The following is a 24,746-nucleotide window of genomic DNA, read 5'->3' as shown; positions in this document are numbered from 1 at the left end:
CAAACCCAAGGATTTTCAAGATCCTGCATATGGATTAAGTTTACAAGAACATTCTACAAATGTTTGTGAATACTATCTCATTTCACGATGCCATTCCCTTTCCAAATTCCTCAATTGTTTTTGTTGAGAGTGTAAGGATGTCGACAAAAGCAGAAAATGATGCTCGGAGAAATCGCGCCTCAACTGCTTCGAAGTGCCTATTATCACAAGAAAAAACAAATGGTTGTAAGGTGAAGGGCTATCAAACTACAAGGTACTAGGCAATTTCATACAAGAAGAGAAAGGCATACAGTACATCAATACTTCAGAGACACCAAGTAAACAAAAGGTATGAATAGAAAAGGATAGCTAATTTAAGGAAATGTTTGAAGAAAGAATTATGGTGTAGTTTTATTGCTTCAAAAAATATATATAGTGAAGAGGATATTGTTGTATTGCTACAGCTATTATGGACCAGTTGCAACGAAAAAAGTGGTGGGGTTAGCTTGGCAGCAAGGTATAGAGCATCCAAAAATATATAGCAGATTGGTTCATGAGGACAGTTCATTTGTCTCCATGATTCAAGCAAATGAAATTCGGTTTTTACCAAAGTTACTCGATGTTTAATTGCATCTTCAAAGCAACAAACTGGACAATTGCCTGCTCCATCACCAGTTGCCAAGGAAGAGAGAGTGAAATACATAATACACAACTGCTATAATATGTGCGCGCGCAACACAGAATCACATGACTGTTATGCCTAAAGAGCTGAGTGAAGTAGTTAAATCTGATAAATTCCACTTCAAAGAGATATTGGATTGCCAACATGAAGCAATTTTACTCCAAAGTGCGATCTTGATTAGGAAAAAAAAAAACTTATTTATCAATTGGCAGTATACAGTGAAATTCTTTTAATTGGCAAGGAAACAAGTTTCGGAAGCTCCAAGTTCATATAAGAAAAAAATGAATAAACCTTAATTATCTTGCACATAATTAAAAGCAAAGGTTAAAATCAGTAAATGCCCAAAGTATCACAAAATTCTGAAAGCATTTCATTCTTGCCATCCTAGCAAATCCAATAGATTCAAACAATAATCTGAAAGCAAATAAGGATAAATGCCAACCATCATCATGGAAACAAACTTACACCGACAACTTCCCATCAGAGACTGACATCAGCCTCTTCACTTTATCAGGCTGCAACTGCAATGGGAAAAGAGCAAAATAAGGATCTAACTAAACAAAAATCAATGCAGAGATGAAAGAATGCAACTTATTCTAGAACATCAAACAGTATCTTCACCTCCTTATCGACAGCTAATGCTGCATAGATTATAGAAGCATTCTCCTCGGACCCACAATCTACTTCGAAGTCACTGCAGAAGACAATTTATTTTAGAACATCAAACAGTATCTTATAAAGAAATTTTCAAATGTAAATGAACCACTTATGACCACTGGTGCCACTTGAATAGAATAATTTAGTACGACACGATAACAAAACAGTTTACACGAGAATTCATCATATTTCCTTGGAGATTATTTCCTATATGAATTCATTCATCAAAAGTATAGCCATTACCTGATATTCTCAGTATCCTAGTATTGTTTGCTCTCATTCTTCAAACATGTTTAAGTCATTTATTCTTAAACATCAAAGATTTACAAACCACAATATAGATTTTGGAAATTTTGCAGAATTATGAAAATGCAATAGCGCATTAGCCATGTGCTATTAAAACTTAAATAACTTATCAATCATTGTCAAAATGCTGCATTTTTTTGCTCCTGATTTCTAAAAAATTGTTATCATAATGGAATCCACACGCTTCAAAATTAGAGAGACTCATTGACAGGAAAAAAAACTTTATCTGCTTCCACATTCTTCCTTTGGTTTCAAAACAAGTTTCCCTCCATGTAGCTAAATATATGACACCAAAATTACTTCAAGCAACAGAAAATTGACCTACTTTGAGCACCAATGGTAAAACTCAAAACTGATAACTATAAATCACAAGTTTTTCACAGTTTTGATGGCAGTTCTGCTCTATAAATGAATTTTGAAAAAAACCCACAAACAAGAAAGAATCACTTCACAGACCATGTCATTCAACACTACTCATATACAAAATACAGCACCAAAGATTCAGACTTTATTTACTTTACATAATTAACATGAAATATGAAAAAAACCCTAATCAATTCTCAAGTCAATGAATGCATAAGTAACAAAAAATTAATGAAAAGCATGACTATACACAAGATATTGCAAGTATAAGTATGACTTAGATGTATTGAGATAGAGAAACCAAAAAGAATTCCAAGGAACTATAAACACAGAACAAGAATTTAGTGAAACTCAAAAGGTTATGGTAACTAAAGAGAAAGAGAAAAGAGAGAGAGAAAATAACAGCTGAAATCCCATTGGGTATCCAAAGCAGCAGCAGCCATTACTTCTTTTTGCAATCACTCTCTCTTCAACACCCCCGTCTTTTCACAACGGGAAGAAACTGGAATTTTATGTCCAGCAGAGTTAGTCAACGTTGTCGTTTTATGTCCTAACCAAAAGAGGGGGAGACCGCGTTAAGACTTTGGAATTCGTACCATGTAATTTTCTTTTCTTTTCCTTTTCATTTTAATTTTATGATAAAAATATTCTCAATGAAAAAAAAATTAAATCATTTTCTAAGATGAATATTAATATAATTTCAAGTAATGTAATATTTTTGTTTTTCAGGAGAATGATATGAAAACATATTTAAAATTAGAATTAAATTGAATTTTTTTAAAAAATATTTTTTTTGAAGAAACACAGCACTGCCTTATACAAACTATGTAATTAAAATATTTGGGTATGTTTTATATATCTATATATATATATGATAAAGATATTTTTGGATTTATTTGTAAATCAACCTAGATTAAATTCCTCTCTAAATGGTTTTAATATTACATCTCTCCTATCAACCCTTGGGTTTTAAATTTTTTTAATACTATTTCTATAGATACTAACTTCAAGATTTGAACTTAAAAAGTCAAAAAATGGAGCAAACATCCTGACCATCAACTTAATCACTTGAGGTTGATGGTTGAGTGTAATTAATTGTTGGGTAAAAGGGTTTTAATGTGTTTAGGTCCTTTAGGGATGTTCTAAACCACCCTTTAATGAAAATTTAAATATTTTATTAGATAATATTTTTGAAGTTTTATTTTGGTTCTAGGGTTTTAATTTGTTGGTATTTTAGAAGTTTTAGATTAGTTTTAAGGTTTTTTTTGGTTGCTATAGTTTGTGTTAACTTTTTAATTTTTTTTTATAGAAATAATAACATTTTGTTTTATTTGCTTTTTTTTAGATTAACGTTGATGTCCTATCTAACTTGTGTGCTTCTCGACTAATCTCACGGATCCTAAAATTAACGATGATATAAATTTTCAATAACCTTGAGATTTGTAGAATTCAAATAGATAATTTTTAAGAAACAAACTTAGAGTTTGAACAATTAAGCTATACCTCTTATAGTTTTGATTTGCATTTTTATTTTTAGTAGTTGAGTGGTGAGAGAATAGAGGAGAGAGAATGCCTTGTATGGCTACAAAAATTGCTATAAAAAAAATTTGCATATATATGCTCATTATTTTTATATTTTTAAAATTCTAAATTTGACTCATTTTTAAATCAAACAATTAATGTAATGATTAAAAAACATATAAATAAGATAAGAGTATTTTATTGACCTCTCGAGTCAAGTTTTGAATTGATCCCTAAGGAGTCTAATTTTATCATAAAATTGAATAAACTTGTTAAGGTGAAATTATGAAAAGGGCATATGAGTATATTCCAGCAGAATATTTGGTAAGGCTGGTCCATCTCTGCCTTTGTAAGCTTATCATATGGTATATTACTTCACACACAAAAAGAATATTTTCTCTTTTACTGCATAATATTTTGTCTGGCCTTTACTATTTGCTTTCCTTCCTTCTTCCAAGCTCTACTTCTGAACCCAGAGAAATGGACACAAGATCCATCTTCATTTCAGGATTCAGAAACAACTTCCAGCCACCAAGTTCTTTTTTCTCTTTCAAAAGGTAATTAACACACACTCTTTCTCTAATTTGTGTTCGTTTTCTTATAATAATTCTATAACTATGGGCAAGAATTTCCTCTTTTTTGTTTTTGTATTGAGGGGATAAAGGGACATGAACTTGGCATGAAGCTTAGGTAGACATGGTTTAGCATTTCATGGTATGATGGTAGGCTAGTCTTGATTTGAAGTTTATTGGTAAGAAGAGTCTTCAATGCATATGATCGCTTGGCTTGAATCCTAATCTTGTTTGCTAATTTAGTTGCCTCCCTTTCTTCAAGTATAGACAAGAGAAATGTTATAAGAAGAATTATGACCCATTAGTCAAACCCATCAATCCATTCCATGTTCGCACTATGTGATCAAATGACTCGTAATCTTCTTGAAATCTTTACCCTTTAGGGCATGATCTTCATTGTTTAGGACTCTCTTCTTCTCTGTATAGTTTCCATGTCTGCCTTGCTTGGCTTGCATTTTCCATGTGTTTACTTGTGTCTGGAATGGAGCATTGCTCTGTGTTTGATTTTTTTTTTTTTGTTTAATGGAGCATTGCTCCCCAGCTCTTTGAATTAGCTAGCGCCTTATCATGATACCTTTGTTAAATGTAGAATTGAGATGGTGGTAGTTACTTGTCAAATAAATTTAGGCTTGCCTTGGCCATTGTTTCCGCTTTAATATACATCCCTTACAACTGGGTTAAAGGAAAATTTCTGAAAAACATGTGAGTCCATGAATCCATTGAATCCAATCCACTCACAAGTGAATGTGGATGCTCATGAACTGCGTGAAAGATAAAGTATAGAAGGGATAAAAAAAAGAAAAAAAGTTTGATAAGAGAAACGGAAACAAAAATATAAAAACAATTGATCTCTGTGACGGTTTTAAAATGAATTTCTGGAGAAGATGTTCTTCTATCTCAACTATCTTCATCAACCAGACGCTGTCATGGTGAACCGAGCTCATATAATAATTGTCAAGTGAGATGGGGATAAGTTTATTAGCAAACTTAATCAACTTTTACGCTTCTAGTTATGTAGCCATGCTGTGATATACTCAAATTTAAGCTTTTTATATATCTCAAAAAATAATTTGTTTGCAACATGGTGCACACACGGGAAAATGGAAAAAAGAAAAAGGGAAATCTTCTCACAAGGGGCTGGCATTGGCATGCAAAGCCAAATGGACCGTCACTTGTTTTGTGACTTCTCCATGTTGTTCTTTGCTCACCCTCTATTGTTTTTCGTACTCTTTAGTGGCTGATACAAGCCAATTTGTTAATACCATTGTTGCTCGAGAAAGATGATCCAAGGGCTTGAGATATTCCTTGATGGTGGCTTCAGGTCTCTCTATACAGCCTCCTGAATCACACTCGTAATGTTAATTTATGTCATAACAAGGCCATCTTTGCCTTGCTGCTCTTTATTCTGAACGTATAGTGCCCATGTTATGGTCACATGGAGCCGCAGCGCTGGGGGCACAAGTCAATAAACCCTGCAAAATGAACAGGAAAAAAGACCGTTTTTAGGTTTTACCTCTTCGAAGAAGAATGCCTTCAACAGAGACAGTGAGAAGCCAAGTTAAGTTACCGATAAAAAGGGGGGTTTATTGTCTGTAGCTCATGCGAGGGAAGGTCCAACTCTGGCAGGCTGCAGACTTCTTATAGCCCTTCGTATATACTCAAACATGAGCATAAAGAGACCAAAGACGGATGATATGCTCAGATGCAGCTTTTCAACTACGCAAACTGTCGAACAAGTGTTGTTTTTACCTAATAACGCTCCTCTCCCTGACCACCCTGTACCAGACAAACAAACAGAAAATATCAGCTAATGATCTTAAAAAGAAATGCGTTGCATAGTATCTGTGTGGATAGGACCAAACATTCTCTCTTCCACCAGGCTGTAGGCACAAAACAAAACCATGAACTTTATCAGTGAAGTCTTATCACTGGATTCTGATCACGAAGGTTTCTAGATGCATTCGCTATCTTCAACTGCTTTAATGAAAAGCAAGTTGAAAATTCATTGCCGAGGATATAGGCATCCCTACTAGAAGGGAAGTTAGGATGGTGCAGGCCAGGAATCAATGGGAATTCAGGAGTTGGCTATAAGGTGCCCTTCGGACCATCTCCCTTTTCTTTCCTCATCCACAGAAAAGAACAGGGGAAATAATATACTACAGCATGCTTATGATGGTAATCTCAACCATGGCTAACACAAATAGAAATTGAATGTGGATACTTACGAGAGCTTTTCCTGGGAAAATTACTCCAATCATGTGGGCTCATCTTTGTTTCTGATGCGTTAATCAGTTCATGAAGAACTTGATTGACCTGAAATTTTTTAAGAAAATCAATATTTGGATTTTTATATGTAGTCAAACATGATTAAACAAACCCCAGAATACAATCTCAGTATCCCTCGTGATGTATTTCTGACAGTGGTGAAATATTACAGACTAATTTGTTTGTTTACGTGGTATGTCCAAATTCACATAAAAAGTTATTTAGCATTCAAACAAATTCGTGAGTCATTAGCAACATGTATGCATCTACTGTTGTTCTTAATCCATTGCAATGTCATAATATTTCCAGTTTCACCGGAAAAAAATAAAAACTATTTCCTGATCAATGTTCATATTTTATTTGTTAACCTCAAATAATAATAATTCTCTATTGCAGAACTGTCACTGTTGCTGTAATGAAATGGTGAAGTCATTCCATATCTCTACATAAGATAGGAGGAATACCTCTTTGGTCCTCTCATGACTCACTAGATGCCCACCGTGGAGATCAACCATTCTAGCAACAGGCTGCAACTTCTCTGCAAGCCTCCTTGCATAATATATCGGAGCAATGATATCATGCCTAGCCATTCAGAGCACCTCAAATTAGTCATAAGCAGGTACAAGTTCTCAAGGATGTAGTTATTAGAATATCATTACTACATATATATGACAAAAACTATCCATCTTCTATTCTAACATGTAAATATTAAGAATCTACTAATGTATACACCTAGGGGGTACCACTCATTTAAGAAAAAACAAAATAATCTACTGGCTAAGACCACTAACCGTGGATTATATGAATTAGCTATGTACAAAATAAGTTATCTAAAAAGCTCCAGGACTCGCTAAAACATTGTCAAGTATGCTGCTTGTGTATGGTTTTGAGTTTTGGCATTTCCTTCAAAGAGGTGAGATATGCATTCTGAAACGACATGAAATACATGAAAAATGATTCATTTCCCATAATTCTTTCTTCAACTACAAGCTCATTTCTAATGAGTTAGTAGCTTTAAATATTTCATTTCCCCGCATAAAAAACATCTCAAAACACAATATGTAGGTAATAGGAATATTAGATAAATGATTTGGCAAAATAGTGTATTCCAAAGCAATAAGAAAGAGTGGCAGCTCTGCTTTCAGAGGATCACTATTACCTGCCATGTATGACTGATACAAGAAATCCAGCAGATCTGATTAATTCAATTTCTGTGCGTGTCATCTTATGTGTCCAGCAAGCATTGACCTGACCATCAAAACCATAACTAGACTGCATCCCGGTTGATGATATACCTTTGACGTATTCCTGAAACAAACAATTTTTAAGGTCCAGCTAGAGACATCCTTGTGAAATAATGGAGGGTCAGGACAAGCAGCGCAGAATTTAAATAAATGGATGATCAGAACAAGTAGCACAATCACAAACAATTAGCTGCGGGTCTTGTGCTGACTTGATATTAAAACAAAATCATTTAAAAGATTAAAAGTCTGTGGCTAAGGCTCATCTCATCTTGAGGTGAAACATCATTGCAATAACGAGCAGGTGACAAAACTTGCTAGAAGCAGGCTAACATGTATGTATAGGATCAATGCATCTACGGAGTTAGCATGCACCCCTGGATCATCTTGCATAATAAATGCTTTATTAGGGCTTAATTCAGGAATGTTAATGAAAAATAAAGAATGATGGTTTGACAACTTTCTTACATGAACAAATATTATCTGAGATTCGTAATTGTTTAGTTCTATGGTGTCAGTAACATTTATATAACAATATGACAATCAAACACTCAGAAGAAGCAAAGACCAGCAACCTCTACAGTAGTGAATGCAAGGTAAGAACAAATTTTAAGATTTAACTTTCCCATAAGATCATCATGCTTTTCTTACTTGATGCAAGATTGCTCTTCTTGTGCTAGACCCAACATACTCATCAAGATATTCCTGCACATCAAAATAAACATCATGTGAGTTCTTGCAGTCACAAAACTGACTTGAGAAATTATCAGAGAGTAAACAGCACAGAATCTATTTCAAGATTGTCTTCATACATTCCATTTGATCTTTCTAAAGGCACTCCTGATTTGAAGGAAGATATAGCTCTTTTTATTTTTTAATGTAGCAATAACGGCCAATATATAAATTTTCTAGAGCTACCAAATTCCTAGTCTGGACCTGATTATTTACCTTTGTGTAGTGAGTGTCCAAGTCAACGGCAGCCCTTTGCTCAGGAGTCTTTGCCTTGAAGAAACGGATAGCAACAGATATTGTTTGACGGTCAAGCTGCAACATAAAAATAATTCATCACTTCATGGTTCTTCAGAAAAGAAAAATGCACTTTATGGCTGTTGACCAGTGATTTCAAATAAGGTTGAGAGTTTATAAAACCAACAGATGTGAATTACATCCTGTTAGGAGAAATCCCCAGTACATTTGAGCATAAGAGATCCCTGACAATGCTATACATCTTGCACACCTCACAGACAATCTATAGAACTAGAGGAGACACAGTCTCTCCGTGTCCTCACAATATTGTAGTAACAAGTTTATCAATTGATGATCAGAACATCAAAGGTTTATCATATATTGTCATAAAATAAGTATCCGATATTAACAAACAGTGTTGTGAATGGTGTTATAAGCAGAAGGACAAGTGTTTGTTGATTCCATGATCTAAATCCCAAGAAAAGCTGTTATATCATTGGTTAATTCGCCAGAGGCTCAGTAGCAACAACGGATCTTCTTCAAACCTAGGTTAGGATGGGAAGAAAAGTTAGCTGCTAACTTGATTGTAATTTATTATCGTCAGCAAGTAATCCTGTATCAATCTTAATACATTACGATGTGTATATTAAATAAATTAGGTCGTTTTTTTCCTTTTCTCCTATAGCAAAGCAGGGGTGATGCCAAGTTGCAGGCCGTGGATTGTGACTTTTGAAGTGATTAGTGCACAGAAGAATAAAATAATAATGATGAAGTCTTGCCATAAAACACACAAACGTTTATGTAAATAGCCAGTGAATCCACACCCAAGCAATAATTTAAAAAGTTGCCATGTCTGACCCCCTCAAATATGCAATCAATGTTTTTATATTGAAGTGGAAATTTTTGACTGCCATAAATACTAAACAAGTAAACAGTGTGAATTACACGGTTTGACTAAAGGCAGGTCCATAGAGGTTCCGGAGCCAGGCAGTCCAAAATCAACCATTGACAATTTGACATGTTCAAAAATGACTCCCTAAAGCTTTGAATATTGTCCAGAGTTGGTAGAATGACCAAGTTAAAGTGCTAAACAGTTTCAATATAGTTATGCGGTTCAAATCCGACCTAACTTTGACCTAATTCACAGCTCTTCCAATATACTAAGCCATGAAAAAGACTTCATCTTGAGCAGCTTTAGGTGATCATAATAGGAACCATTTTATTAATTTGTGCTCCCTGCGCAAGAACCAAACAAAATTTCACAATGATGCCTCTAAGGCTTAGAAAGAAAGACAGTCTTCGATTATCTGTCACGTATCTCTCCTCCATGACAAGCTCCATCCAAGGAGTCTTTGCTCATCTGAATCAAGTAGTACAGAATTTGACTTGACTTGTATAATATAAAGCTAAGGTACTTGTCATTTTAGAGTGTGGAAATGTCTTGGTCTTCAATTTATGTAGTTCTGGATTCCTATGTTTGGAGTTATAGTAATTAATGGGGAACTTGTACCAAACATTCGACAAAACTTCTTTAACTAAAACATAAATACCAGGGCTTTTATTTTGCTAAAACTTTGACAGTGATACATAAGAAATTGAAGTGCACTCTTTCACACTTTCCTAAAATAATGAAAGTCACGATAGCTAAAAACATAACCAAAAAGGTGAAAAGGAAAGACGAGAGGCAATTCTAGACCCTCTCACATGAGAAACTTCGTTTTGCTTGTAAAACAACTAAAGTTGGGGACTGAAAATCATCAATCATACTACTTTCTTACTTTAATTCCTTTGCCTGATCATCTAGCAGCAGGTTAGACTGCTTCAGATGCGTGACAAATCTAGGGTTCTCAAAAACTCATATGAGGCAATACAAACTATAGAAGCCATATAGTTGTGTTGCCTTGGTATACAAGTGCCGACAAGCAGGGTTTTGCATCGCCTAACTACAATTCCCAGTATGTTCACCACAACCAATGACCAATCCTAGACCCTACATAGCTAATGTAGCAATGCCACCATATCCTACTCAGACTAGGACTTGGTGGAAATTTTCTACGATGAATCAATACTAGAAAAAATAAATATTCACTACAATAACAAGCACTTCTTGGAGATTTTACGTGGTCAAATTATGCTTGTAAATGATGCGGGGTGAATATTTGGAGTTTATGAAGCAAGCATTATACGGAGCAAAAGCCAGCAAGATACTTTTATCAAGTAAACTCTGGAAAGCACAAATCTTATCACCTAATATTGAAATAGATTCACATGTGAAAGACAAAAAAAACAGAAAACACTACTCAAATTCATTCATAAAAAAAAAAGGCAATTGCTTTCAAGTCCTTCTAAAGATGCAAGTATGTAGAACACAAAAGCTATAGTGAAACAAATGTTAATTCCTTCGACTTGATGTTTATAAAATTATGAAATTTAATAAAATCAAAATATTCATGTTAGAAAGAGAATTCAAAAGAAATGGAATTGTGTGCGTTTGAGGGAACTAAGTTAGTGTTCAAGAGTTCATAGGAACATGAAGACAACACAGCTGAACAGCAACACAAAGATATAATACCTTTGGTAAACATTCGAAACCTCCACCAGTTACATTAAGTAATGCCAAAGATAGAACTCTGTCCGGCACCATTACTGCTAACTTGCAAGCTATCATAGCACCTGTTTCAATAATAACATATCAACCAAACTATGAAGAAATTGTTGCGAGGCATTTGATTTCAGTTACATTACTTAATGCCAAAAACAAAATCTCAAAACTCGGAATCATGGACTCACCCATTGAATGACCAAATACATGAGCTTTTCTCCAACCTAGATGATCCATCAAAGCAATTGCATCTTTTGCCATTATTTTTGTTCTGCACTCAGCAATAAAATAAAATAATCTTCAATGGAACCCACACGCCTTTGCTTCTAAATTCAAGGCAACTACTTTTTTTTTTTCTATCCACACCCAATTACATCGCTAAGCAACACAAGCATCAAGAACTATTGAAGCCGAGTTGAGTAAGTCAAAATTCTTCTACTTTTTCTAATTCTACACAACTATTAAACTATAAAATTCCATTTCTTCCCTATTTTTTTCTCGAAAACCAAACAAACAAAAAATCAAGGTCAAAAGAAAGTTGTAAAGCAAATGGAGATTCAACAACAAACTTCAAAAAAGCAAAACACCATCATAAATCAAATAAAAACACAAAACCCAGATCAAAAAACACACCAAAACTTCCAAAAGAAATCATAAGACAGGGCCATGCATCAAAATTCAAATGACCCATCATAAAAGAATCAAACTTGAATCAACCCACATAAAAAAATTAACCATTAAACAACATTAGTGTGAGAAGACTCACGAATATTCAGAATTTTTGGTCGGCACAGAACTCCTTCCCATACCACGATTATCGAAGGCACAAACTTGAACACCATTACCACCATAGCCATCTTCCCCATTATCATCTGATTGATCAACGCCTCTCATTCCATCATCATCATTGGACCTCTCTTTCCCTGTAAGTGCCTTTATTTGTGGACCCCACGAATCATTTGTCCCAGCAAATCCTGCTCCCCATCAAACAATCCACAATTCATCAATCAGACAACCCAGTTCAAAACAAAACATAGGAAGAAAAAAGATTTCTTTTTTTATAATTGTTATTACCTATAATGAGAAGAACTTTTGTGGTTCCATGACCATGAGTTCTGTAAAAAATTCTGATGCCATTATTGTTGCTGCTGCTGCTAAGACTAGCAGCATCAACTCCATCATATAAACTGGCCTGGTGTTTAGCTACCTCACAAAAAGGCATGATGTTTGCTTCCTATACAAATACAAACTTTACAATATTGCACAAATGCAAAAACAGAGAGGAGATGTTCTCAGAATTTTGGACAGAAAATTCCAACGTTCCAGAAAATGGAGGAGGAGAAAACACAGGAGAAGATGTTTTGCGATTTCGGTGATGTTGGGATGTTTTTATTGGGAGTGAGTTACATCTTAGTCCCTGTAATGTCAATGAAATACTTTTTAGTCCTTGTATTCTATAAATCATGATTTAGTGCCTTAATTAGATTTGACTTCAATTTATTTACCGTTGTAGACCTTTTCGATTAATGTTAAAAGTGACAACTAACAAAATGAATATTGACATTTTTTTCACTTTTAGATTTTTTTATCTCAAAATATCATGATAAATATATTTGATGAATTTCTAAAAATTATTTAGAAAGTTATTTAGAAATTGATAAAAACTAGAAGTTATATAAAAAAAAATTGAGACTTTCTTTTAACACAAATAATTTTAAAATTGCACGCAATCCTACTTATTCCTGATAAAAATCACAACTAATTAAATAAGCTTAATTATTTAACTTAAATTTTATACTTTTTTAATAATTATTTAACTTGATTAATATATATATATATATATATATATATATATATATATATATATATAGAAGAAAACCGACCATGAAAATTCCATTGGCATCCCTAAACCATGGACATAAACGATAACGCAAGGATGAGGTGTGGGATGGACTAACTTATTAGTTTCTTACAAATACAAGGACTAAGATGTAATTTACCATTGATGAGGGGAGGTGGATGATAAGCTGGAGAGTGGACAGGTTTGGTGGGGCTGGAGATATAATAATCCGCCTCTGCTCAGACAAGAGAGTATTTAATTTGGGTTACGGCTCAACGTGGGGAGAAAAAAAAAAGAAGATTCCAAGTAGCTACGTCCAGTATAATACTAATTATGACCGCTCAAATATTTTTAATTTTTATAAAATTTTTTATATATTTAGGTTTTTTTAATGCATTTTTATAATTAAAAAAATTTAAGTTTAAATAAAAAATTATAAACGCATATAATCAAATAAATCAAAAAATATATGTGCAAATAAATAAATAATTAATTATTAATGATATTTTAAAATAAAATTTAAAAAATCGAGAAACATATATATTAAGATATTTAATCTTGAAAAACAGGATATATTATTCAACTGTATTCGCTAAATTTTTTTATTAAAATAATTTTTTTATTTAAGCAAATAATAATAAGAACATAGATATAAATTAAATTGATTGAATAAAATAAATAAATAAATAACATGTGTAAGACTACACGTATTAAAAATATTATCTAAAAATATTTTTTTTATTTTCAAAAATAAATTTCTTCCATACAAAAGATAGAAAAAAATATAAATGAATAAAAAAAACTCTTCAAATTTAAATGCATAACTAAAAAAATAATTATAATTTAAAATAGGATCTTCAAATAAAATAAAAAGGTTCTTCAAATAAAATAAAAGAGAAATCGGATACTAATTTAAATATAAATTAAAAACATCTAGAGAAAAAACTATAAAAATAAATCATTAGTTTTTTATTAAGAAAAAAGATTAGACATTGTTACACTTGCTAAGTCAGGGCAACCCACCTAGCTCATTTTGTCAAAGCTCATATAATTGAGCCCTTAATTGTTTTTGCAACATTTGCCCTAAATTTTTTTGAAAAAAGAATTAAATGCCTCATCTAATTTGTTCAGATTTCAACCATTATGATGGTTAAAAAATTAGGACTTAATTATTTTGCATGTTGTGGTAATATTGTAAATGAAATTATTAAAATAATTAAAATATAAATGTTTAATTTCTTATAATAAATATTTAACACGTGACATTTTACCTAAGAAAAAACATAAAAACTTTTAATTAAGAAAAAATTTAAACAAAGGAACAATTAATTATTTTTTAAAATACAAGTAACACAATTACAAACTAACTGCTCAAGTTACGAAATCTAAATCTAAATGCACAAGAAATAAATATATTTGAAAGTTTCTAGTTTGATTTAAAAGCATCACCTAGTACATGTAAAAGTCTTGGGAAAGCTTATGGAACTTCACTTCTTCTTTTTTCTTCTTCATTTTGAGCTCTTTTTTCTTTTATTTTTTTCCTTTTAGTTTGTCTTTTTTTTTCTATTTAATTTCATCATTAATTTTTTTAAAACAATAGTTTAGATTGCCTTTTAACCAACAAAGTCATAGTTATAATTCTAATTACTTTCAAGTAAACAATCGGTTCTGGGCTCTCTTCAGCAATTCAAAAATATTAAATACTGGGCCTATAAAACGGCCCATTAGGCAGCATCTTCAGATTTCACTCCAACCAACCGACAGATCACTCAAGAAGCTGCCGCCTCCTCCACCTGTCATTCCATGCGGGTCGGGTTAGTGGATCATATCTCCGACCACCAATCCCTTCTCAGTCCGGCTCACCGCCGTTGTTTCCTTCTTTGCGTACCTGGATAGGCTGGATTGGGTCGGGTGTCACTGATCCTCCTCTGGTTATTCGGGTCTTAGGTTTTTATAAAGATGGAAGACAGAGAAGCTGGATTACAAGACAGATTGAGCGATCTACCAGACTACATAATTCACGAAATCCTTTGTTTCCTCGAGATTAATCAAGCGATCCAAACTTCTATCTTGTCCAAAAGATGGAAAAACTTGTGGGCTTCTGTTCCAGACCTGAATTTCAACAGCAAAAGTTTTACAGAACAAAGGTTTCCTAAGTTTCTCCGAAGAGTGATGTCCAAACGGGAAGATTGCAACGTTCGGAGACTTGACATGTTCGCCCATTTGCCCATTCGTCTCTCATCAATGGAGGGTTTGATAAATTACGCAGTGGCTCATCAGGTTGAGGATTTTCGGTTTGTTTCTGATGATGTCCAACCTGTTTCTTTACCAGCATGCGGTTCCTTGAAGACCCTTTTCTTATCTCGATGTAAGTTTGGTGATTTGCGGACATCTTTTGGTTTCGGTTTTGTTAATCTGACCTCGTTGGACTTGTATGTGTGTTGGTTTTGTTATTCTGAGAATGATTTTGGTGACCCTTTTGCTAGTTGTCGGAATTTGAGGAGGTTATGTCTCCGTTATTGTCGGTTTCCATCTTTGAAAAGGTTGAAAATTACTGGGTTTGAGCTTGTTAGCTTAGAAATTCAAGGGTTCGGGTATGGTGATCGAGGGTTACAAGAAGGTTGCGAGGTTGAGATTTTTGCGCCGAATCTGTTGTCTTTTGTGTACAAATTCTCCAAACCAGTGGATTTCTGTGGGCTTCATTTTCCATCTCTTGATTATGTTGAGGTCCATGTTTGGCAACATGGTACTGATGAGGCTACTGACCATGACAAAAGAAGGGACAGTCTGTTCTTGATGACTATGTTTGAAGGCTTTGGGAATGCACAATCTGTCAAGCTATATTGTGAAACCATTCAGGTATTTATCTCTAATCTTTACTGCTGGTGATGACGAAGTAAAAAAGAAGTTTAGCAGCTGCTGTTTTGTTTATCTTACGTTGAATGAGTTTTGGTGTCCTGGCCTTTTTGCTAGGTTCTTGATTTGGTTGATGGATTGCTAGAACAACAACCTTCTCCCTTTAAAAGATTGAAGAAAGTAGATGTGCAATGTAATCGTGAATCATTCAAGGTACCTGCTCATGTGACAAACTACTTACTCGCTGGCACTATTGGGCAGGAACTACATCTAGAGGTAATTACGTTTCATTTCATTTTTTTTTACATATACATTACTTCACAAGTATAAGGGGTATGAGCACAATCGATGTTGTAATTTCCACGTCAACTTGGAAATCCATCTGTTCTTAACCAGGATGAGATTGGCTATGTTAAATGCATTGTTTTGTTGTGTGCTTGCTATCCTAAGGCAGAGGGATGATGTGGATCGACATTATTGGCATGCTTGTGTGAAACTTGCAATTCGAGCCTTTATTTTTCTTCCCCATTTTTTAAGAATTGATGGTCAATGTTTAACCATATCTGGTTGATGCTTCTGAATGCAAAGATTTTGTACGTGATATGTCTATGCTTGTTAAGTCTAGGTAGGTGATCGAGTGTTGGGATCAATCTCAACCCATTTAGGGTTTGTGACAGGGGTTGGCATGGCTCTATGTTCTCGAGTGTTTTATCTGTACTGTGTACCTTTAATGAGTTTAAGGAAACAATAACATGGATGCATTCCTTGCTTTACATTGACCTGCCTCCTTCGAGTAAACGTTTTTAGACTAGATTCGGGAACAAAACCTCTTTAGCTACCATCTAATAGACAATACAAATGGCTTAGCATTATACTGTCAGAGGTATTCCATTGACTTTGATTTGGTGCAAGTTAATTCTTTCCTTCTCTCTCACGAGTTACCTCAAATAATGGCATACCTTTCTTTAATTTTGACTTCCTTATTCATCCAGATTGTCAAAATCTGGCATTTTCTTTTAAATGTGCATATCAATCTAGTCTTGGTACCCTTTTATTTGCTTGTCTGTTATTCAATTCATTTGTCCTGACAATTTTGGGAAGTACAAATAAAAAATTTAGTTATGCATCACCTTTTATTTTGGGGAAGTCCTTTTTCTCTATTGGTTGTGCGTGTGTGTATTTACCTGTTTTGGATAAGCTTATATCAGTTCACCTGTATATGAGCTCTGCTCTTCAATTTACCTTCACTTTTGTTTGGATTGCATTGTCTGGTCAGATTTAATTTTCCATGGAGATTCTTACATTATGTTGGTTTCCAAATTTCGTTATTGAATTTCAACACTCGTTTTGTCTATGCTTGTTAAGCCATAAAGTCCTAGGTAGGTGACCAAGTTTTGTTATCAATCCCTGCTCATTTAGGGGTCATGATAGGAGTCGGCATCAGTAGATGCTGTCAAAGTGTTTTAAGTGCACTGTGTAAAACATAATGAGTTAAGGGAATAATATATGGATCCATTCCCTGCTTGATATTGACCTGCTTCCATATCATTCTCCATTCAGTCAACCTTTTTAACTAGAATTAGGAACGGAACCTTGTTACCTGCTATCAAATTGACATTACAAATACCCCAGCATTTTATTGTCTTAGGTACTCCAAAGACTTTGATTAGGTGTTCATAGATTCCTCCCCTCTCTGTCAGGCTATTGAGCTGATCGGAACATGCAAACTGTTGGTGGACCTTTCTTTTTCCTTTTTACTTTTTCCTTCTCTCTCCCCCTCCAATGCTGACTCCCCCATCCATTCGGAGCATCGAATCTATCATTTGCTTTTATATGTGCATATCTATTTAGTCTTAATACCCTTTTTTGCTTTTCTGTTATCCAGTTCATATTGTCTTGACAATGTTGTGAGTCACTGGCTGAAGATTTAGTCTAATGCATCACCTCTTCATCTTCTTGCAGGTGCCAACCTGATGATTAGCAGCTGCATATTTCATAGGAGTAGATTTTGGCGGTGATGGATAAATTCATACCAAACTTCCCTTTCCTTTTGCTTACCTTTCTTATTGCAGCAAAGGCGTCCATACATTGTGAATATTTTGTCTTGTCTCAGCAAGCAAGTGCATGGAAAGTTAGCTTCATCTTCATAACAACACTCCCAGAAAGGCTGAAAAGGAATGCAGGAGAAACCAAGTTGTGGACAATCGCTTAAGAAAGAAAACTTCAAGTTTAGTCACCAATCTATGCTTTTTGTCTGTTTTTTTTCGAAGTATATAGTATATACACAATCAATTTCCTTCCTTCAGAACCTCTCGCTAGAGGACATTTGTGAAGTCTATGCTGCAATGATTGTGCAGGTTATACTCTCTGATCTTTCCAGAGCTTTAAATGTTGCTAAAGTAGATAGTAGTAATTGCAAAAATCCTCCTTTTGGATTCTATTGTAAATTTAAATGAAAAATGAATGAAGAACTGAATGGTTACCAAAGAGATTGGTGGAGAGAGAGAGAGAGAGAGAGAGAGAGAGAGAGAGAGAGATTAGTGGACAAAAATGGTTGCCCGTAGTACTAGTACACTGCCCATAGAAATAAGTGACCTCGTTTGTTGAGAATGAAGACCAATTTTTTCAATATATGAAAATTATAACTTTTTTTTTTATATATAAAATAAAAAATATAATTTATAATATTAATATTAATTTTAATATTTAATATTTATGGTAATCTAATTATAAACTCTTAATTTTATTTAATCTAAGTTAAAAATGATCATAAAAAGTTATATTGTTAACTAAGAAATGAAAGCTTTTATATTAAATTTATAATACAAATTAAATATACAGCACTAGCTATATATAAAAGTAATAATTTTAATCTTTTATATAGCTAAAAAGTTCTATATAAAAGAAAGAAAATTATATTGTTCATGTCTTTTATAGATTTTCTAAAAAGGTCGAAAACTTATAAGGAAAAACCATAAAAAAACCTCTAAAATATATTTTTTCAAGCTTACTATAAATTGAAAAAAAAAGTACTTTTATAGTTTTTTTGAATGAAGAAATATTAATTTGAATATAAAATTGTAGTTTTTATTTTTCTAAACTCTTTTCTAAACACTTTAAATACTAAAATACAATATGATGAAAACCATAGGAACTGGAATATAGTTTTTATTTATTTTAAGTAATTATTATTTACTTTTAGTCAAGCTAACTTATCACTAATGTATGACTCTCACACACAGTCTCTCTCTCTCTCTCTTCCTTTCTCCTTTTAAGATTCTCCCATTCCTCCTGCTACCACTAGGGTTCTCCAAGACTCACACAGGTCAATCAAGCAGCAGCACAAGCAAAGACTTAAAGAACCAAGTCCTAGCAAGCAGATTGCAAGAAAGAATCAGACTTTGAACATTTTGACAAATCAAGAACTAGAGAGACAGATCTTTAGTGTATAACCTTTGCATTTCTTTGGGTTTTCAAGAACATGGAGAGATCTAGATCCAAGAGGAACTACTACTATGACCATCAAGATTATGACAATGACAACCTCAACAACAACAACAACAACAACATGGTTAGGACCAAACCCAGATACAACAACAACAATTATTACCGTCAACGTGGACAAGGAGGCAATAACATGTTCAACAACAACAACAGGTTTTCAAGAACCCAACAGCAGCAGCAACCGCAGCAGCAGCAACAAGACCCATCATCGACATTAATGGTGACAACGAGTTACAGAATTTTATGTCATGATATGAAAGCAGGGGGGGTGATTGGTAAGTCGGGGAGCATAATCAAGTCCATAAGGCAACACACGGGAGCGTGGATTAATGTTCATGAGTTGATTCCTGGTGATGAGGAGAGGATAATTGAGATTTCAGATACGCGTAGGAGAGACCCAGAAGGGAGAATGCCTTCGTTTTCGCCAGCGCAAGAGGCGCTTTTCTTGATACATGATAGGATTCTTGAGAATGATTTGCAGTATGGTGTGGTGAGTAGTGGTGCTGGTGGGTTTGATGAGGACGAGTATGTGGGGAGAGGAGGGAATAGAGTGGCTACCAGATTGGTTGTGTCAAGAATGCATGTGGGGTGTTTGTTAGGGAAAGGAGGGAAGATTATTGAGCAGATGAGGATGGAAACAAAGACCCAGATTAGGATTTTGCCTAGAGATCATACCTTGCCAAGATGTGTTTCCGTGTCTGAGGAGATTGTTCAGGTTTTATGTTTCCCCAGCTCTTGTGTTGTGCTTATGACTGACTATTACTGCTGCCTGGAACTTTTTTTTGAACAAAATGTTGGATGGAGCTTGATGTTGGTGAGACTGAAACTGAAGCTTGAACTGACCATATCAGGGGAGTTATTGGATTGATTTATAAATGACTAATTCAATTTTAAATGCAATCGGTTTAATGCAATGTTTGGGAGTTATGCAACGTTATACTTGAGTATTGAGCATTGACTTATTATTGAGGCCTAAGACTATCTTGGGTTTTCATTGAATGATTATAGGATGATTCTGACATTATGAAATTTATAGGATTTTAAAGAATTTATTACTGCTGTTGTTTAGATATTTGGCTTGATCCATTTAAAACCTGAAAAGAGATCAATGAATGGAAGATGATGAGTAAGAGCCGTCATTTGTTTAACTTGAGGGAATTGTGGCTGGTTTTGCTTTCTGATGTGTTTGGTGTCTTTAATTTTTTTATTAGAGAACCAGATAGTTGAGTTACTTTCATTAAGAGTTTCAGGATGTGAATTATTGTTAATGGAAGTTAAATTCATGACTGCACGCTTTGTATATTGGTTCCTGTGCTGTGCCTTGATATGATTGAATTTGTTGTAAAATGCATAATGTGATGTTATGTCAGGAAGGTACTAGTTTGAGATTTCTTTGTCAATGGAGGGTTTTGGAATTGCATGAAGCTATTGGTGTTTTTCCTCTCTTGAAGCAAATGTAAAGCCAGAATAAAATTTCTATTTGAATCATCGTGTTCAGTGCCTCATGCATTGCACTTTCCTGGCAGGTTATAGGTGATGTCAATGCTGTGAAAAATGCTGTCGCTATTATTTCATCAAGATTGAGGGAGAGTCAGCATCGTGACCGCAGTCATTTTCATGGACGAGTGCAGTCACCAGAACGGTTTTTGGATGAAGATTATGTTCCTCACATGAATACACGTCGTTCATTGATGGATGGACCACCCTCTTTTGGATCACGATTATCTGGCCCCAACTATAGAAACAATAACTATTCCTCACGAGCACCTGGTTTTCCTGTTGATGCTGGGGCAGATCCCATTGCTGACAGTGCACAGCCCTTTTATGTTGAGGACCTTGTGTTTCGAATTCTTTGTCCAATTGACAAAGTTAATAGAGTTGTTGGAGAATCTGATGGCTTAGTGGACTTGCTTCAAAATGAAATAGGTGTGGATGTTAAGGTTGCTGATCCTGTGTCTGGGTCTGATGAACAGATAATCACCATCTGCTCTGAAGAGGTACTCACCATCTCCTTGTTTCTATTTATTAGTATAGAGTGTGCTCAAGTGTCTATTCTGCTTATAAAGCTATGCTTGTCTTTTTAAGTGGTGCTCTATTCCTTCCAGTTATGCTTTACCACTTTGCTTCTTGGTCTATCGGTTATGTATTTACCCTTCCCTTTAATTTGAGTTTTATATTCTATTATATTTCGGTATTTTTTCATTTTTTTTCCTGAGCTCTGCAATGTCACTCATCTCTTCAATTTCAAAGGTTCTAACATATCTATTGGTTTACATCTATGCTCAGGGTCCTGATGATGAGTTGTTTCCTGCTCAAGAAGCTTTGCTGCACATTCAAACAGGCATTGTTGATCTTGTTGCAGATAAAGACAACATAATAACAACCAGGTTACTTGTCCCATCTAGTGAGATTGGCTGTTTAGAGGGAAGAGATGGCTCCTTATCCGAGATGGAAAGTTTAACTGGTGCAACGATAGAGATCCTGCCAAAGGAAATGCTTCCAACATATCTATCAGCGACTGATGAGCTTGTACAGGTTTGTCAAGCGACCGTATGAACACCATTGAAACAAAGACTTGTATATGCTTGATGTTAAATGTCACTTAAGACAACATAATGAATAAGCACTAATGAAACATAGACTTACATGATGCATGATGTTTAATGTCACTTAAGACATTTGGATGAGTGAAAATAACTTTCTGGTTCACTATGGGGTAGTTTTGTGACGGAGAATTGTTGTAACTGGCACAGTTAAGTTTTGATAGATGAGAGTCCCAAACTATCCTGTTTGGTGCATAAGTGCAGGACAGTTTCCTCATGAATTCATTTTCTAGCTGACTGTTCTTAATGCCTGTGGGTCAGAAGTGAACAAATGTGAGGCATCCCTCCATATGGATGCTTCTTCCCTGTGCTTGTGGTGTGTACTTCGTAACTCGAGGATGATCTTAAAGTATCATTTGTCAGTTGCCATGCATGTGATGAAAGATAAATGAAGTGTTGAAATCTGGGTTCCCATGAGATCAAATGAGAGCCTTGTGAATAAGACTTCTATAGTTTCCAAGTGTTGTTTGATGTTCTCTACAGATTCAAGGGGAAGTAAAGGCAGCTCGTGATGCTCTTGTTGAAGTGACGTCAAGACTTCGTAGTTACTTATACAAGGATGTCTTCCAGAAAGACCTGCCACCAACCGTGTCCGCACCAGGCCCTGCTGGGACTGCTGGAGGATTGCAGGCAGCTTCTTCAAATAACCCAACTCCAGCTCGTGAAGGTCACAGTGGTGGTGATCCTCCTGCAACCTATCAGAATGTGCAATCTGCTTCAACACCACAGCCATCGAAGGTTCATTTTTTTTGCTTTCTGTATATCTGAGTACCCATCTGCTATTGAAGAAATTGGATAAACATCTAACCAAATTTAATCTTGGTTCACATTTTTGATAATGTTCAGCAAATAAGACTTTTAAATTAAGGCTCAGACAAAGTTGAATTAGAACTTAATTTTTTTTAGCTTATCTTCCAAAGGTAAATTCAAAGCATATCTGTTCTGTTTGCTGCCTTCTTGGAGTGCCCTTATAAGTTTTGTAGCAAATAGCTTCCTTGTGCAGTTCCTGCCAGTCTTATGCTTGTTTTCTAATGGACTTTAAACCATTTTTGTTGGATGCAATTCATATAATCTATCAGTTGCATGATATAGCTTTTGGTCTTTCTAAAAAGAACAACATTGAGGAAAAGAAATCTATCATTAGATTTTGGGTGAGTGTCAATCGTGGAGCAATGTTTAAATTAATGAAGGAGCCGGGGTTGAGTTCAAGAAATCTGTAATTATAGTTCTTTTTATTTGAGATTTCTAAAAAGTGAGTAACCCTTGATTTTATAGGATGCTAGAGGATCTAGTGCTGAAACAGTGAAGCAGAATGAAAGCGAACACCGTGAAGATTTGCCTCCTCCTACAATGAATAGGTAGTCAATTCAACTATACTTTACCATGTTAGGCAGTGCGTTCTTTCTTGCAATACATTAGGCATATCTCAAGAGCAACATCTGATCTCCACTTTTAACATGCATCTTATCTTCCTGTTAGAATCCCTGTAACACTTGTCACTAGGAGTATACTTGAAGTTGTCATACCAGAGCCTGCAGTCCCCAAGCTCATTACGAAATCAAAAAACAAGCTTGCACAGATTAGTGAGGTGAGCCTACTCTTGCAGCAAGTTTCCATCGATTTATTTACTTACCTTAAGTCTATAGTATTTTTAGCTGCCCTCGTCATTATGGGTACAGTTATCTGGAGCCAACGTAACCCTTGTTGAAGATAGACCGGATGAGACAGAAAAGATCATACAAATATCTGGAACCCCGGAGCAGGCAGAGAGAGCACAGAGCTTGCTTCAAGGCTTTATTTTAAGCAGTGAGTCCCTCTCTATCTTTTGTATTTTCTACATGTCTGTGCATTTGGACATGCTTACTCATCTCTTGATCTTATAAATTCAAATGAAAAACTCGGTCCTTTTTCTTCATTTCAGTACAAGAAGATGGACCCTAGGCTAGTCACTGAAGCCAACGAACTTAGACTTGGAGCTGGCTTCAAATGGGAAGAATTCCTGATGTCCAGGTCTAATACCTAGAGAATCCATCCTGTCCCTTAGTTGTATGTAATTGATATGGTATCTGTTTTAAATCACAAATTTCGGGAGCAAGAATTTCGCTGTAAATGTAACTTGTTTGAGCTCATTGTTTTTCTGCAACGCCACAATTTTCCTGTATGAATTGCAGTTTCTCTGTTATTGTTTTGTATCTTAATGTATTTCCTTTGCATCGATTGTCATCAGCTGGATTTAAATTTTCGAATGTGTCCAATTGCTTCGTATTCCATCGATGGTGGATGGGAGTTTTTGTAAGAAGTTGTCGTAATATTTATTTTCCAGGGACAATAGCTCTCGTAATCATATAGCCTGAACCCAGTTGTAGCTTTTATCTAACAATTTGAAGTATTGAACTCGTAAAAGAGTTAGTACCTGGATCGGTAGTCAAGAAGGAGTTCCATTTTTGAGGTCAGTGTCAATAGAAATTTATTCTTTTCAATGCAGGTGTGTTCTTAAGATTCATCTAAGTAAAAAATTAATTTCATTTGATGCGTGCAAGTAAAACAACTTAACGTCTTTGTTTACCTGGGAGCTTGAAAACAACTTATTGTCTTTGTATATCCCGGAGCCTGTTTCATTTTCAGTTTCGTCTGAAGGTAAGCAGCTATGGTGTAAGCTCCCTTGATAACAACTTTTACAAAATAATAATAATAAAAAAATAAAAAAATTGAGATAAGCATATTAAAATGATTTTAAAATAAAAAATAATTTTAAAATATATTCAAAATTAAAAAAAAAAAAAAACCAT

General features: G+C 34.7%; 3 protein-coding genes and 1 long non-coding RNA gene across 6 annotated transcripts; 3 read left to right on the top strand and 1 right to left on the bottom strand.

The window, feature by feature from the left end:
- Positions 1 to 3,898: 3,898 nt before the first annotated feature.
- LOC118057129 (uncharacterized) lies at positions 3,899 to 9,227 on the top strand. Its single transcript, XR_004688911.2, has 3 exons — positions 3,899 to 4,065; positions 6,742 to 8,314; positions 8,545 to 9,227. It is a non-coding gene; the product is annotated as an uncharacterized lncRNA (long non-coding RNA).
- LOC118057121 (uncharacterized) lies at positions 5,112 to 12,504 on the bottom strand. Of its 2 annotated transcripts, XM_035069606.2 has the most exons (11): positions 12,229 to 12,504; positions 11,921 to 12,128; positions 11,343 to 11,425; positions 11,125 to 11,225; positions 8,535 to 8,630; positions 8,238 to 8,291; positions 7,505 to 7,653; positions 6,810 to 6,927; positions 6,306 to 6,393; positions 5,648 to 5,856; positions 5,112 to 5,552 (listed from the first exon to the last, which is right to left on the bottom strand). In XM_035069606.2, the coding sequence occupies exons 1-10, from the start codon at positions 12,374 to 12,376 to the stop codon at positions 5,678 to 5,680; spliced, it is 1,224 nt and encodes a 407-aa protein (XP_034925497.1). In that variant the 5' UTR covers positions 12,377 to 12,504; the 3' UTR covers positions 5,112 to 5,552; positions 5,648 to 5,677. The 2 variants fall into 2 exon arrangements, with proteins under 2 accessions (XP_034925497.1, XP_034925498.1); XM_035069607.2 differs by lacking the exons at positions 5,112 to 5,552; positions 5,648 to 5,856; positions 6,306 to 6,393 and having other exon boundaries at positions 6,747 to 6,927.
- Positions 12,505 to 14,738: 2,234 nt separating this feature from the next.
- Positions 14,739 to 18,339, top strand: LOC118057123 (F-box/LRR-repeat protein 25). 2 transcript variants are annotated; one of them, XM_035069610.2, is made up of 4 exons: positions 14,739 to 15,362; positions 15,481 to 15,853; positions 15,968 to 16,126; positions 17,813 to 18,339. In XM_035069610.2, exons 1-4 carry the CDS (start codon positions 15,328 to 15,330, stop codon positions 17,822 to 17,824), a joined length of 579 nt encoding a protein of 192 aa, XP_034925501.1. In that variant the 5' UTR covers positions 14,739 to 15,327; the 3' UTR covers positions 17,825 to 18,339. The 2 variants fall into 2 exon arrangements, with proteins under 2 accessions (XP_034925501.1, XP_034925500.1); XM_035069609.2 differs by having other exon boundaries at positions 14,739 to 15,853.
- Positions 18,340 to 19,071: 732 nt separating this feature from the next.
- LOC118057119 (RNA-binding KH domain-containing protein RCF3) lies at positions 19,072 to 24,172 on the top strand. The gene is made up of 8 exons (XM_035069602.2): positions 19,072 to 20,069; positions 20,881 to 21,351; positions 21,641 to 21,889; positions 22,441 to 22,695; positions 23,233 to 23,315; positions 23,437 to 23,545; positions 23,637 to 23,763; positions 23,879 to 24,172. The coding sequence occupies exons 1-8, from the start codon at positions 19,332 to 19,334 to the stop codon at positions 23,896 to 23,898; spliced, it is 2,052 nt and encodes a 683-aa protein (XP_034925493.1). The 5' UTR covers positions 19,072 to 19,331; the 3' UTR covers positions 23,899 to 24,172.
- Positions 24,173 to 24,746: the final 574 nt, after the last annotated feature.

Source organism: Populus alba, chromosome 15 (assembly GCF_005239225.2).
Source record: "Populus alba chromosome 15, ASM523922v2, whole genome shotgun sequence".
Classification (NCBI taxonomy): domain Eukaryota; kingdom Viridiplantae; phylum Streptophyta; class Magnoliopsida; order Malpighiales; family Salicaceae; genus Populus; species Populus alba.
This window is presented reverse-complemented; position numbering and strand designations above follow the sequence as displayed.